At 61.9% G+C, this 13,909-nt stretch overlaps 1 protein-coding gene across 3 annotated transcripts in view; it reads left to right on the top strand.

The window, feature by feature from the left end:
- The window catches only part of MDGA1 (MAM domain containing glycosylphosphatidylinositol anchor 1), a 54,078-nt gene extending 41,792 nt beyond the window's left edge, over window positions 1–12,286 (top strand). For 2 of the 3 annotated variants that reach the window (XM_045572782.1, XM_036414785.2), the window contains 9 exons: window positions 421–705; window positions 2,020–2,171; window positions 2,787–2,964; window positions 3,192–3,215; window positions 4,095–4,247; window positions 5,676–5,810; window positions 10,759–10,889; window positions 11,121–11,229; window positions 11,960–12,286. In XM_045572782.1, the coding sequence (XP_045428738.1) occupies window positions 421–705; window positions 2,020–2,171; window positions 2,787–2,964; window positions 3,192–3,215; window positions 4,095–4,247; window positions 5,676–5,810; window positions 10,759–10,889; window positions 11,121–11,229; window positions 11,960–12,051 (1,259 nt within the window). In that variant the 3' untranslated portion in view covers window positions 12,052–12,286. The remainder of the gene's footprint in view (window positions 1–420; window positions 706–2,019; window positions 2,172–2,786; window positions 2,965–3,191; window positions 3,216–4,094; window positions 4,248–5,675; window positions 5,811–10,758; window positions 10,890–11,120; window positions 11,230–11,959) is intronic. The other variant, XM_036414786.2, reaches the window with a different exon arrangement.
- Window positions 12,287–13,909: the final 1,623 nt, after the last annotated feature.

Consider the following 13,909-nt stretch of genomic DNA (forward strand, 5'->3'; position numbering starts at 1 on the left):
TGTTACCCCTAAGCCTTCCGCACCTGGACACAGTTTTACAAATAGGGAAACGAGTGATGCAGAGGTCACAGCTCATGAGGGGCGGGGCGGGCTGGGATGTGAACCAGGTCACGGGCTCCAGGGACCAGATTCCAAATCCCGGCCTTAGGCTGCTTCTCACGCCCTGGGGGTGCGGGGCCATGTGAGGCATGAACAGAACCTTAGTGGGACCCGTGGCTGGAAGGCACGGCCAGAGGGCGTGGGCCTCTGCAGGTCCGGGAGATGAGCGCGTGGTTATTGCAGAAAGTGTGTAGCGAACGCGTGTCCGCCCGAGTTCTTCCAGGCTGGGGGCACGGGAGGGAGGAGGGGCGAGTGCATCGCCTCGCCCAGGGTCGCCCTCAGCCCCCCTCGGCCGCGCTGACCGCCCCGCTCCGCCCCCAGTCCCCCCGGAGGTGGAGCCCGGCTCCCAGGACGTGCGCCAGGCGCTGGGCCGGCCGGTGCTCCTGCGCTGCTCGCTCCTCCGCGGCAGCCCCCAGCGCATCGCCTCGGCCGTGTGGCGCTTCAAGGGGCAGCTGCTGCCGCCGCCGCCCGCCGCCCCCGGCGCCGGGGAGCCCTCCGACCACTCGGAGCTGCGCCTCGACGCCGTCACCCGCGACAGCAGCGGCAGCTACGAGTGCAGCGTCTCCAACGACGTGGGCTCGGCCGTCTGTCTCTTCCAGGTCTCCGGTGAGCGCCCGCAGGTCCCGCCCGACCCCGCCCAGCCCACCCGGCCGGCCCCGCCGCGCCCCCGCCTCCCTGCACCGCATCTGGGCCCCGCCTTCCGGGACCCGCCCACGCCCGGCCTCCGCCCCGCCCATCTCCCCGAATCCCGCAGCACCTCCTCTTGCAGCCGGCCCCCAACTCACGCCCACTCTTGGTCGGGGCGTCCCCTTTCAGGGCCCGCCCATGCCTATTGGGAGCCCCGCCTGTTTCATTCAGTTCCGGCCCTGGACCCTGACAGTCCCGCCCTCTCAGGCCCCGCCTCTTTCTGAGAGCTCCTTGGCCACGCCCACACCGCCACTAGGCTCCGCCCACACAAGGCATAGGCCACACCCCTTCCCGCCTTGTCCAGTCTCCGCTCCCCTTTCCAATTGTTTCCCAAGAGGGTACCTCCAGCCCCGCCCACCACGGGTTTAGACCCCGCATCAGGCCCTGGGCCCCCGCACAGCTCTGGCGTCTCCGTTCAAGCCCCCCTTCTTCGTCCTTGTTCCCAGAGGCGGGGTGGGGCTGGGCGTGGGGAACCTACTCTTTTCCTGACCGCAGGCCCAAAGTGGGGGCCTGAGCTGCAGCTTAAGGGGGGAGAAGTCGCCCCTCAGCGGTGTCTCTAGAACCTCGTGGGTGGTGCGAGGCCAGCCCGGCGTTCCAGGCCCCCGGGAGCCCGGAAACCCCTCTCAGCCCCTTCTCCCCGCCGCTGGGGAAAACTGGTTCCCCGTCCCCAGGATGTCTGTCCCTCTTCCACCTACGCCCAGCTCTCCCAGCAGCCCAGACTGGCTGGGTGCCCCTTTAGCTCTTGTCTGGATCCCCTCACTCAGCGGCAGGGGGCTAACACGGCCACCTCCCCAGCCCCCCAGCCAGAGGCCCCTGTGACATTTCCCACCTCCTCCCCTCTCCCCTGTTCTCCCACACTTTCCCTGTCTCCCCGCCATCTCTCTCCTCCTCTTCCTTCTACCTCAATGCCTTGGCCCTTCTCTTGCCATCTTCCCCCCAATCCTCTCCCCCGTGTCTTCTCTAATATCGCCGCTCTGTCTTTACCATGACCTTGCCACTGCATTCTCACCGTTTTCAATCTCCCTTTTCTCCACCTCCCACCTTCCCCCACCCACCCTCATCCTCCCCAAACCCCTCTTTTCCCTTCTCTCCTCTCCTCACAATATTCTCTTTGTCTCCCCATCTCACCTCTCTGTCCCACCCTGTCCTCTCTCCCCCTCCCATGCCTCCTCTCTTTGTCTCTCCCCATTCCCCACCCTCCATGGCCCCGTGCCCCCCTCCCCGCCCTCTTAGCCAAAGCCTACAGCCCGGAGTTTTACTTCGACACCCCCAACCCCACCCGCAGCCACAAGCTGTCCAAGAACTACTCCTACGTGCTGCAGTGGACCCAGAGGGAGCCTGAGGCCGTGGACCCCGTGCTCAACTACAGACTCAGTGTCCGCCAGGTGGGCCGGGGGTGGGGGCCCCCGGGTCAGCTGACCCCGGGGTGCTCATGGAGCCCAGGAGAGGGGGTGGCGATGGGGCTGGGCCACACTGACCCTTCGTACAGACAGGTCTTCAGTGCCAGGGAGGAAGTGCTCCGGACACAGTAGCGGGAGCTCGAGGTGCTAGGGACTGACCCCTCTGCACCCACGCTCTGGGCACAGCCCCGAGGTCTGGGCAGGGGTCCATGGAGGGGGAGGGGGCAGAGCCAGCTCTGCTCCTGAGACTCAGAATTTATTCTTACATCAGAAGCTTCAGGTAAAATTACAATATCCTACCTCATAGGATCATTACTTTGACGATTAGGTACGTTGATCATCGCAAGGCATGGAGTGCCTCGCACACGTTCAAGTGTTCAGTAGGTGTTGCTGTTATTTGTTACTAAGACGGCCCTGGGAGGTGGGCTTGAGGGGTGATTGCTCTGTTCCCCAGATGAGGGATCTGAGGGCCCCGCTTCCTAGCGCTTTGCTCTTTCTACTCCTCGACCCCGACCCCAAAGTCACACCAGGGCCCCGGGCCGGGTGGGTGCTCTGGGGGCGGGCAGGGCCTTCCTAGCGTGGGAACTCGTGTGTCCACAGCTGAACCAGCACAGCGCCATGGTGAAGGCCATCCCCGTGCGGCGCGTGGAGAAGGGGCAGCTGCTGGAGTACATGCTGACCGACCTCCGCGTGCCCCACAGCTACGAGGTCCGCCTCACGCCCTACACCACCTATGGGGCCGGCGACATGGCCTCCCGCATCATCCACTACACAGAGCGTAGGTGCTGGTGGGGGTGGGAAGGGCGGTGTCCTTCCTCTGGTGTCCAGGGGGTCCCCGCCCCCCTTCCCACACGGCCCCTGAGCGTGGGCCTCACCACCGTGCTGTGTCCTGCCTGACTCTGGCGCCCAGTCCTGGCCCCGGGGACCCTGCCCCCGGTCCGAAGCTCGGGCCCCTCTGCACAGCCCCACTCGGTTCTGACCTGTCTGTCTTGCTTGCTTTCTCAGCTATCAACTCCCCCAGCCTGTCAGGTGAGACACTCCCACCCACTTTTCCTTCTCCGAGGGACACCAAAGCACCCCGGTGGGAGGAAGGGCCCGGAGAAGTACTCCGAGAGAAAATGGGGTGGAGGCGAGAGGCTGAAGGAGAAGCAGAAGGGAGCAGGGCTGGGCTTGGAGGGTTTGCACCCAGGATTTATCCTGGGCCTTCAAGGAGGGGGATACGGGTGAAGTCGGGGAACATCTCTAACTCAGGACCTTTCCTCCTCACTGTCCCCAAAAGAAAGTCCAGGCTAACCCTTGTCCCCTGTTCTCTGGGGCAGGTGTCCTTAACCCGAGACCCCACAGGATCTGTGTACGGAATGTAGGGGGCCTGGAAGGGCACACACTCCTTCATTTCCCCAGCTTCTAGCAGGCATGGCACACCCCCTCCGGTGGTGAATGCAGGCAGCCACGCTCGGTAGTGTGGCCCCTACCTGGGACTGTCCCCACAAGTCTGAGGTCTGCACATCAGTCACCTCAAGTTGTTGCAGCCTCTCTCCGTATCAGTTCCGCCCAGGAGCCTTTCAAAACCGCGGCCGTTATTAGACCGAACACCGGGTCTCCTGACTTAATTAGACAGTGAGAAAGTGCACTTACTGTAACACAAATTTGTTTAGAAACATGTTAACACTGTCGGTATAACTGACTTTCTGTGTAACCCTTTTTATTCATTTCGTGCATCTAAGATTGTCACTCCGAGATGGGGTCCTTGGACTTACTGGCCGCCAGGAGGGTCCGGGTGGCACAGAAGGTTAAGGAGTCCTGGTCTGGGCAGTTAGCCAGGGCCTTGTTGGCAGGGAGGCAGAGCGGGAGCAGAGGACCCAGGAGGCCGACCCTCTGTGTCTTGCCCCCTCTCCCTGCCCCGTGCAGACAACACCTGCCACTTTGAGGATGAGAAGATCTGTGGCTACACCCAGGACCTGACAGACAACTTTGACTGGACCCGGCAGAACGCCCTAACCCAGAACCCCAAGCGCTCTCCCAACACCGGTCCCCCCACTGACGTCAGCGGCACCCCTGAGGGTGAGGCCATGGCCTGCTGCTAGGAATGAGGACTGCGTGAGGGGTCTAGACTCTGGGAGCCCAGTCTAATGGGGGAGACCCAGCTCTGCCCTCAGGGAGCCCCAGTCTGAGGGGACAAGGCCCTGTCCTCAGGGAGCCCCAGTCTGAGGGGACACAGCCCTGTCCTCAGGGAGCCCCAGTCTGAGGGGACAAGGCCCTGTCCTCAGGGAGCCCCAGTCTGAGGGGACACAGCCCTGTCCTCAGGGAGCCCCAGTCTGAGGGGACACAGCCCTGTCCTCAGGGAGCCCCAGTCTGAGGGGACACAGCCCTGTCCTCAGGGAGCCCCAGTCTGAGGGGGACATGGCCCTGTCCTCAGGGAGCCCCAGTCTGAGGGGACACAGCCCTGTCCTCAGGGAGCCCCAGTCTGAGGGGACACAGCCCTGTCCTCAGGGAGCCCCAGTCTGAGGGGACACAGCCCTGTCCTCAGGGAGCCCCAGTCTGAGGGGACACAGCCCTGTCCTCAGGGAGCCCCAGTCTGAGGGGACACAGCCCTATCCTCAGGGAGCCCCAGTCTGAGGGGACACAGCCCTGTCCTCAGGGAGCCCCAGTCTGAGGGGACACAGCCCTGTCCTCAGGGAGCCCCAGTCTGAGGGGACACAGCCCTGTCCTCAGGGAGCCCCAGTCTGAGGGGACACAGCCCTGTCCTCAGGGAGCCCCAGTCTGAGGGGACACAGCCTTGTCCTCAGGGAGCCCCAGTCTGAGGGGACACGGCCTGTCCTCAGGGAGCCCCAGTTTGAGAGGACACAGCTCTGTCCTCAGGGAGCCCCAGTCTGAGGGCAGACACACTCTCTTCTGAGGGGACCCCGTCTAAGGGGGACACAGCCCTGTCCTCAGGGAGCCCCAGACTGAGGGGACACGGCCTGTCCTCAGGGAGCCCCAGTCTGAGGGGACACGGCCTGTCCTCAGGGAGCCCCAGTCTGAGGGGACACTGCCCTGTCCTCAGGGAATCCTAGTCTGAGGGGAGTCTGAGGGGACACACCCCTGTCCTCAGGGAGCCCCCGTCTGAGGGAGACACAGGCCTGTCCTCAGGGAATCCTAGTCTGAGGGGACACAGCCCTGTCCTGAGGGGGCCTCGGTCTGAGGGCAGACACACTCTCTTCTGAGGGGATCCCGTCTGAGGGAGACACAGGCCTGTCCTCAGGGCATTCTGGTCTGAGGGGGACACAGCCTGTCCTGAGGGGGCCCTGATCTGAGGGACACTCAGCCTGTCCTTACGAAGGATCAGGAAGAAGAGCTTCAGAAAGGCTAAGGACTGGCCTACACCCCCGTGTGAGAGGCTGGGGGACGGGCGGTCTGGGAAAGGGGCTCGTAGCTGAGACCATGGGAGAGAAGGAGTCGGGTGGTGAGAGGCCTGGTGAGGAGGCTGTGGGCGTCTCCCCTCCCCCACAGGCTACTACATGTTCATCGAGACTTCGAGGCCCCGGGAGCTGGGGGACCGGGCGCGGCTGGTGAGTCCCCTGTACAACGCCAGCGCCAAGTTCTACTGCGTCTCCTTCTTCTACCACATGTACGGGAAGCACATCGGTGAGTCAGGAGCCAGGAGTCTGCCCTGCGTGTTGGGGCTGGGGCAGAGAGGGGGTCCCCAGGGGGCTAGGAACTGCCACTTGGGGCCTGGACTTTTCCACGTGGATGAATCCCAGATCCTTGGAGGGTTGTGAGCAGAATCTGCACAAATGGGGGTCCAGAGCCAGCTCGTGTGGGGTTTTGAGGTGCTCAGGCTGCCTGAGTCTGGGGGGAAATGGCTCCAGCAGGATGGGGTGGGGTCACCAGGGGGTGGAGGAAACAGCTAAGAGGTCGCTTGTACAGAGTGCCTGCCAGGTGCCACGGGACATCCTGGGTGCTTGGCATCTGTGGTCTCATCACCCCTCCCAGCCGCCTGGGGAGGGAGGTGCCCGGCGAGGGGCCCTGGGACCCACTGCCAAGAGAGGTACCCGGCGAGGGGCCCTGGGACCCACTGCCAAGAGGAGCAGCATGCTGGGTGCAGTAGGGCCCGGAAAATCAGGCCTTGGGAGCTGGGATGCCAGGTGTGGACAGCAGTCTGGGCATCCACTCGGCACCCCACACCCGTCTGACTCCCTCAGGCCCCAGACCCAGGGCTGGGAGGGGCTCTGTGCGGTATGGACAATTTAAAGAATTTTATGTGTTTGCTTGTTTCCTTACTTATGGGGAAGGTAACATATTCTCTGTGCGTCAGAAGGCACAAAAGGTGCATGATGAGAGTCCCTGCATCCCAGTCCTCCTGCCCCCGGAAGCCACCCCAGAGGCAATCGTACTGGATGTTTGGGGAAATCTGCAGGAATACTGTACGATACAGGAGCGGTACACATTTATTGCCCCTCCCCCCAGTTTCACACTGTTCCGAGCCTTGTCTTCCCTCTGAACTGTGTGTCGCAGGGGCCCTGCCTGGCCAGGCCACGGGGCACTTTGTTTTCCAAGGCTGCCCACAGAGGAGAGACTTTAAGCAAGTGCAGGCCTAAAGGCTCACTACGGAGAGGTCTCCACAGCCGCATGACGGGCCAAGCTGACCTGGCGAACTGGAATGGGGCGGGGTGGAGGGCTCTTGTACCCTGGGCCCCAGACCATCCGCACAGACCAGTTTGCCCATGGCGGGCTCTGGGCTTTGTGGGAACCCTCCTTTGGGGTAGATTGGGAGGAGGGGTGCTGACCAGGACTGCCTTCTCTGTGGTAGGTGGCAGGGGGTGAAGTGGGGGGGGGGGGGGAGGCGCTGACCAGGGCTGCCTGCTCTGCCCAGCCCTCTTGTTTCCATTTGCTTCCCAGCTGGAGTAACCAATGAAACCAATTTTGCTTTGCCCAAGTCTTTCCCGGTTTTATAATGAAAGTCTCACATCACAGGCAAACCCAGAGAGATGTCCATTTTATCCCCAGCTCAGGAGGGGCCCTGGGACCCACTGCCAAGAGGAGCAGCATGCTGGGTGCAGTAGGGCCCGGAAAATCAGGCCTTGGGAGCTGGGATGCCAGGTGTGGACAGCAGTCTGGGCTCCAGAACTTGTTCGTGTTCCCCAGGAGGAGTGACAAACTGTCAGAGGAAACCTCCGGGGGCAGATTTGATTCTAGCTGGAAAGATCCTGTATGGCCGAAAACTGTTTGGCTCAGTGGTAGAGCGTCAGTCTGCGGACTGAAGGGTCCCCGGTTCGATTCCGGTCAAGAGCATGTACATTGATTGTGGGCACATCCCTGGTAGGGGGTATGCAGGAGGCAGCTGGTCGATGTTTCTCTCTCATTGACGTTTCTGGCTCTCTATCCCTCTCCCTTCCTCTCTGTAAAAAAAATAAAATATATATTAAAAAAAAAAAAAAGACCCTGTGTGCCTCAGATGTGCCCAGCAAGAGGGGGCGCCCTGTCCCTGGACGGGCAGACTGTCCGCAGGGGTGCTGTGGAGGGGACCCCTGTCCATGCCATGCGGCTCCCCGGCTCTGTCCCCTCCCCCTTCCCCTCCCCCAGGCCTCCCATAGCTGCTTCTCTGGCCTCGTTTTCTCCTGCTCTTCCTCTGGCGACCACGTGGGCTGAGCACAGGGGTCTCCTTGTTTCTTTAAATATTCAAGGCAGGTCCCTGCCTTAGAAGCCTTTGCTTATGATGCCCCCCCTGGCCTGGAACCTTCTCCCGGTCCCCTCATGCAGGTCTCCTCAGAGAGGTCCCTCTGCCAGGTCTGCATTCCCGCCCTGAGTTATTTTCTTTCCAACGCTTGCTACTAAGAGAGCACCCACCGCAGGGTCCTTGTCTTGTCCACGGGCGTACCTCTGGGGCCTGGAACGGGGCCTGGAACATCGTGGTGCTCGATTAGTTGAATGAATGATAGGCCCGAGGTCACTTCGAATCCTGAGATCCCATGGAAGTCCTGATGACAGTTGGGGAAAATTCTCACATTTAATTCTTGAGATCCAGTAGCAATGGGATGCGGACTTCCCCTCACGGAGTCACAGGGAAGGAAGATGGGAACCCCAGTCACTGCCACACCCCCGCGCAGAGAGCGGGCCGGGCCTGGGAGCTGCAGCTTAAGGCCTCAGAGCTCCCGGTAAGCGTAGAGAACTCCCGGCTAACACCTAGGAAGACTTCTGGGAGGAGGTGACCGTTCAGAGAAACCCTGAAGCACAGGAAGGATTTGGCTGGCCTCGCTGCTAGGGGAAGGTGGCAGGGAAGGGCATCTCTGCAGTGGGAGCAGCAGGGGCTGAGAAGCTGGAGCAGGTCCAGGCTCCGGCACGCAGGTCCACGTGGCTGAGGAACACGGGGGAGAGCGCAGGGAGCAGGCCCGCCCTTAAGGGATTTGAAGGTCGCGGGCTCTGGCCGACACCTGTGAATTCCACCAGGAAGCCCCTAAGCAGGAGACCTTGGAGCTGATGGGGGGCAGAAATTCCATTTTTGTTTGAACAGTGAAAAGTGGGGTTCCCCTATGAGTGCCCTTGGGACAGTGTGGAGCAGGAGGAAGAAAAGGTATGAATGAGGCTGGACCCCAAGTGGGATGGAAACGGGGGTAGATCTCCAGGAAGGGGGAGAGAAAGAGGTCCCTTCGGGGCTGCAGGGGAGCCCGGAAGGCACTGGGGCATGAGCCTGCTGAAGTCAGTGTGGCACTTCCTGCACTGGTGGCAGCCCTGTCATGGCCCCATCTGCTGGTGAGGGTCCCCTGTCCAGGCCTGCATCTGCTGGTCCCTCCTCTGCCCTCCCCTCCCACCCTACCTGGCAGCTCTAGGCGCCAGCTGTCCCAGACCTTGTGTTTCCAGGGCTCCTTTCATCCCAGCAGGTGACATGTGGTGGCTTTCCCCGACAGGAGGTCCCTCTATCTGGTGTCACAGATGGTGTGGCTTTGTCTGTGGGCAGCTCTGTGGAAATGCCAGCCACCAGGCACCACCCACGTCCATTCCTCTTCCCTCTCAGCCAGGTCTTTTATGTCACTGGGGGCTCAGGGTAGGCTGGGAGAGCCAGGGAAGGGCGCCACATGGCCTGCATGCTCTTAGCCGAGCCATGGCCCTCCTCCCCTGTCCCCCAGCACCTCGGAGCTCCAGGCCTGTGGCTGTGGGCAGATGGACTCAGTACCCACATTCTAGTGCCTCCAAAACTTTACTTCCACTCTTCACCACAGCTATGTGGCATATCCTACATAATTAAGAGGTAATATGCAAATTAACCTTCATGCTCTCACAAGATGGCTGCGTATGACCAGGCTGGCAGGGAGGTTAGTGAGGGACGACCAAACGACTGAACAGCAGGCTGTGTGGGGGCAATCAGGCCAATAGAAGGGGGTAGTTGGGGGCGACCAGACCAGCGGGGGTGAGAGGGGCAGTAAGAGGCGACCAGGCTGGTGGCAGCCGAGGGGAGGGGGGGGGTGGGGAGGGGGAGCAGTTAGGGGCGATTAGGCCAGTGGGCAGCAGTTGGGGGAACCAGGCAGTCAGGGAGGGGGTAGTTGGGGGTGACCTGACTGGCCGTGGGGGGCAGTTAGGGATGACCAGGCAGGCAGGCAGGTGAGTGATTAGGATCCAGAGGTCCAGGATTGTGAGAGGGATGTCTGACTGCCAGTTTAGGGATCGGGCCTAAACCAACAGTCAGACCTCCCCCAAGGAGTCTGGAATTGGAGAGAGTGCAGGCTGGGCTGAGTGCCGCGCCCCCTCTCCCCCCCCCACACACACACACAAATTTCGTGCACCAGACCTCTGGTACTAGTATATTAGTTTCTCTTTAAACCAAGTCATTCCCTTTTTCTTAGCATGATTACTATTAGAAATCGTGGATTCGAAGGGCTAGCTTTATTCACCTCTTAAAACATATATAAAAGTATTAAAATTGTAGTTTGTTGCTGTACCTCCAGAAATCATCCCATGTATCATGGGTATGCGTTGAGTGTTTTGGAATCCGGCTGTGAGTGCAGGCATGGGCCATCACCCTGGGACAGTTCTCTGTCGAGAGGGCGGAGGGCGGAGAGTGGAGGGTGGTGTGTGTGTGTGTGTGTGTGTGTGTGTGTGTGTGTGTGTCGGGGTGGGGAATTAGCTGATCGGGAAGGAGTGTGTGTGTGTGTGTGTGTGTGTGTGTGTCGGGGTGGGGAATTAGCTGATCGGGAAGGTGTGTGTGTGTGTGTGTGTGTGTGTGTGTGTGTGTGTATGTCGGGGTGGGGAATTAGCTGATCGGGAAGGAGTGTGTGTGTGTGTGTGTGTGTGTGTGTCGGGGTGGGGAATTAGCTGATCGGGAAGGAGTGTGTGTGTGTGTGTGTGTGTGTCGGGGTGGGGAATTAGCTGATCGGGAAGGAAGGGGAGAAATGAAAGAACATTTGCAGGTTGTCCTGATGAACTGCACTCTTTCCTGTGTTAGTCCCACCACCCGGCGCCCGGGAGAATGGGACATTGAAGCAGTCAGTGTGTGGTGGGAGAAAGGCCCGTCCAACGGGGGCTGTGCTGTGCCCTGTGGTGTGGGCGGAGGGTGCCCTTGTCCAGACCTCACTGGCCCCCCTCTTCACACCCACCACAGGCTCCCTCAACCTCCTGGTCCGGTCTCGGAACAAAGGGGCCCTGGACACGCACGCGTGGTCCCTCAGTGGCAATAAGGGCAACGTGTGGCAGCAGGCCCACGTGCCCATCAACCCCAGCGGGCCCTTCCAGGTGAGTCTGCGGCCCCAGGCCCCTCCCAGGCGCTCCCAGCCCCTGGACGGTGCTCTGGGCCGGAATCCCTTCGGAAGGAAGGGCCGGGCTGCTCCCGGGAGTCCTGGGAGCCGACGGGGAAAGCAGCCGGGTGTGGGGACAGCGGCTCCTGGGCCGTGAGGGAGGGGCGGCGGCAGTCTGTCTTGCAGAACCTCCCTGACCTCTGCTCCCTGCCCTCTGACCCCACCCCAGATTATTTTTGAGGGGATTCGAGGCTCCGGCTACCTGGGAGATATCGCCATAGACGATGTGACGCTGAAGAAGGGAGAGTGTCCCCGGAAGCAGATAGATCCCAATAAAGGTGAAGACTGAGGCGGGGGGGGGGGGGGGAGGCTTTGGGGGTGGGTACCTGTGTCAGGGGGAGGAGAGTCTCTGTGTCTGAATGGGGGGTTCGCAGTGGCTGGGGGACAGCTGTGTGCGTCAGTGATGAGGTGCACACTCAGGCTACACCCAGCTCAGGCTGTGGGGTGTGTGGGACCGTTAGACCAGACGCTGCCCTCCTGTGAGTGCTTGGCTGTCTTCGTACCAACCACAGTGCCTCCTGTACTTCTGTCTTCCTATATCTCCGTGAGCGAGGGTCCAGATGTGAACGTGGGCTCCCCAGGGGGCCAGATGTTTGCCATCAGTGCAGCTCAGGTTTACTGAGCAATTACTATGTACCAGGCAAGATACCCAAACCTGTATGTGCGTGAGCTCACTCAGTTCTCAAAAAACAGTCCTCTGGGGTGGCTCTTCCTGTTAGACTCATTTTACAGATGAGAAAACTGAGGCCCACCGAGGTCCAGTGAACTTCCGTGCCTTAGCCATAGAGCCAGGATCCGGACCCCCTCGGGCTGAGTTAACTCCCACCCCACACACCTCAAGTTCGTGCTGATGTGTGTCTGTGCATGGAGGGCAGTGTCTGCTTTGGGTCTCCAGAGAGGGGGGCAAAGGAACGGGCCCTCCCCCAGCCGCCTGCCCGCCCGCCCGCCTGCTAGTCCCTGGCCCTCCGGACTGACGGGTGCCCGCTGTCTCCCTCTCTCCTGTCACAGTGGTGGTGATGCCGGGCAGTGGAGTGCCCCACCAGCCCCGCCCACAGCTCTGGGGGCCTGTGGCCATCTTCCTCTTGGCGCTGCAGAGATGATGAGAGCTGCGTGGCCCCCCACCTCGCCCCTGGCACACCAAAGTGTCTGCATCGTACCAAAGACTGACCTCTACCAGCCGGGGTGCCCGGGCAGGGGCGGCCCACAGGGAGGGGCCTTCGCCGGCTGTGGGGATGAGCAGAGAACAAGGACAGAGGCCCCGCCGAGGCCCTGCAGACGCGCACACTCACGCCCACACTCACACAGAGATATATTAAAGCACAAGTTTCTATCCGACCTGCCAGCCAGCACCTTCTTTACCGCAGAGGCGGGACTCACCGGATGGTGTCGGCGCCACACAGCCTTGTCCTGGCTGCACCTGCGGGGTGTCCGCCCGCACCCTGTCTCTGACTTCAGGCTGAGCTCCAACCCGTGGCTTTACCAGGAAGGGAGCGGGCACAGGAGCCCTGCCCTGTCCGGACTCTGGGACTCCCTGGGAGGGGGGAGGGGCTGGGGTCAGTAAAAGGGGGCTGGGAGGGGGCTCTGCAAAGTCCGGTGCAGAGGACAAGGGAGGTGAGACCCTGCTGCTTGCAGCTCTGTTCCCTGGGCAAGGGCCAGAGGTGGAGACCCCAGGCCCCCCAGACCCCCGTACCCCCCCTCCCTCCAGTACTCCGTTTGAAGGGACCCAGCAAGGGGTTCTTGGGCCTGGCAGTTTGAAGATTGACGCCCGCCCCTCTCCCACTACCTCCACCCCTGCCCTGAAGAATCTGGATTCCTGAGCGCTCAGTCCCCGCCCAGCAGGCTGGCCTCACCTCACCCCAGCCGCATCTCCGAGGCCAGGCCCTACTGGGGTGAGACTCTGAAAGGGGCGAAGTCCTGCTTTCACGATTTTGCGTCGCCATGTCGGACACTGACCTTGGCCGTGGAGTGGAGCCTGCCTTTCTCTGGACTTGGCGTGAGGGGTTGCCCTGGACGAGAGAGTGTGGAGGGCGGCCACCCCTGCCCTCCTCCCCTGGGCGCACGTCCTGTGGGCTGTTGGCCAGGGCCAGTGAAGGAGGAGGGCCTGGCAGGCTGGGGCGGGGGTGGGGGGTGGGGGGCGGTTGCTGGTCATCCTGTTCCCCAGGCGCTGAGCTCATGCCCCAGCCGGGAAAGGGCTCCGGTCCTTGGGCCCTGGGTCGGAGCCCGAGTTGGGCGTGAAGGGATCTGGACCTTTCCTCAGCATCACTCCTGAGGCCCCTTCCAGGACGAGTCTTCACGCATGGGTGCATGTGGCCACGTGTCTCTGGGTGTGTGTGTGTGTGTGCCCACGTGTGTGGGCCCGTGTGTCTGTGTGGCACTGTGGGTACATTTCTGGGCACGAATGTGTGCACGTATGAGTCTGTGTGTGAGGCCGGGCTGCACCTCCCCCCTGTGAGGGCCTGTGTGCGTGCCCATCTTCAGAGTGACAGGACCGCTGTGGGGTGTTAGCCACCTGGACCGCTCTAGCCCTCTCTGTCGTCTCCCGCTGCCGCCATCGCCTGAGGGTCTGCCTTGCACCCTCTGAACGACACGGAGCTTACAGACGGCCCTGTGGGATGTGAGCACCGTGGACGGGGCTCCTCCTGGGGTGCTGGTGGGGCAGCTGCTGGGAAGAGGCAGTGACGCCAGGGGCAGCGGGAACCGAGGCAAAGGCTGCCTGTCTCTCCGCTGCGCCAGGCCTGTTACCATCACCACCCACAGCTGGTGGGCGACGGGCCGGGGCTGGAGCGAGGTCTCCTGATACCCAACCAGCCGGGCTGCCTCCCTGGCCCCCGAGGCCTCTGTCCGAAACGAGTGGCTCCAGGTTCCCAGAACACGCTTCCATCACGCTTGCGGGTATTGTTCTTGAGTGGTCCATCTGCGCAGGGTCTGTGGTCCCCGCTAGACTGTGAGCTTCTCCTC

The sequence above is a fragment of the Pipistrellus kuhlii genome, unplaced genomic scaffold (genome assembly GCF_014108245.1).
Source record: "Pipistrellus kuhlii isolate mPipKuh1 unplaced genomic scaffold, mPipKuh1.p scaffold_m20_p_5, whole genome shotgun sequence".
Lineage (NCBI taxonomy): Eukaryota > Metazoa > Chordata > Mammalia > Chiroptera > Vespertilionidae > Pipistrellus > Pipistrellus kuhlii.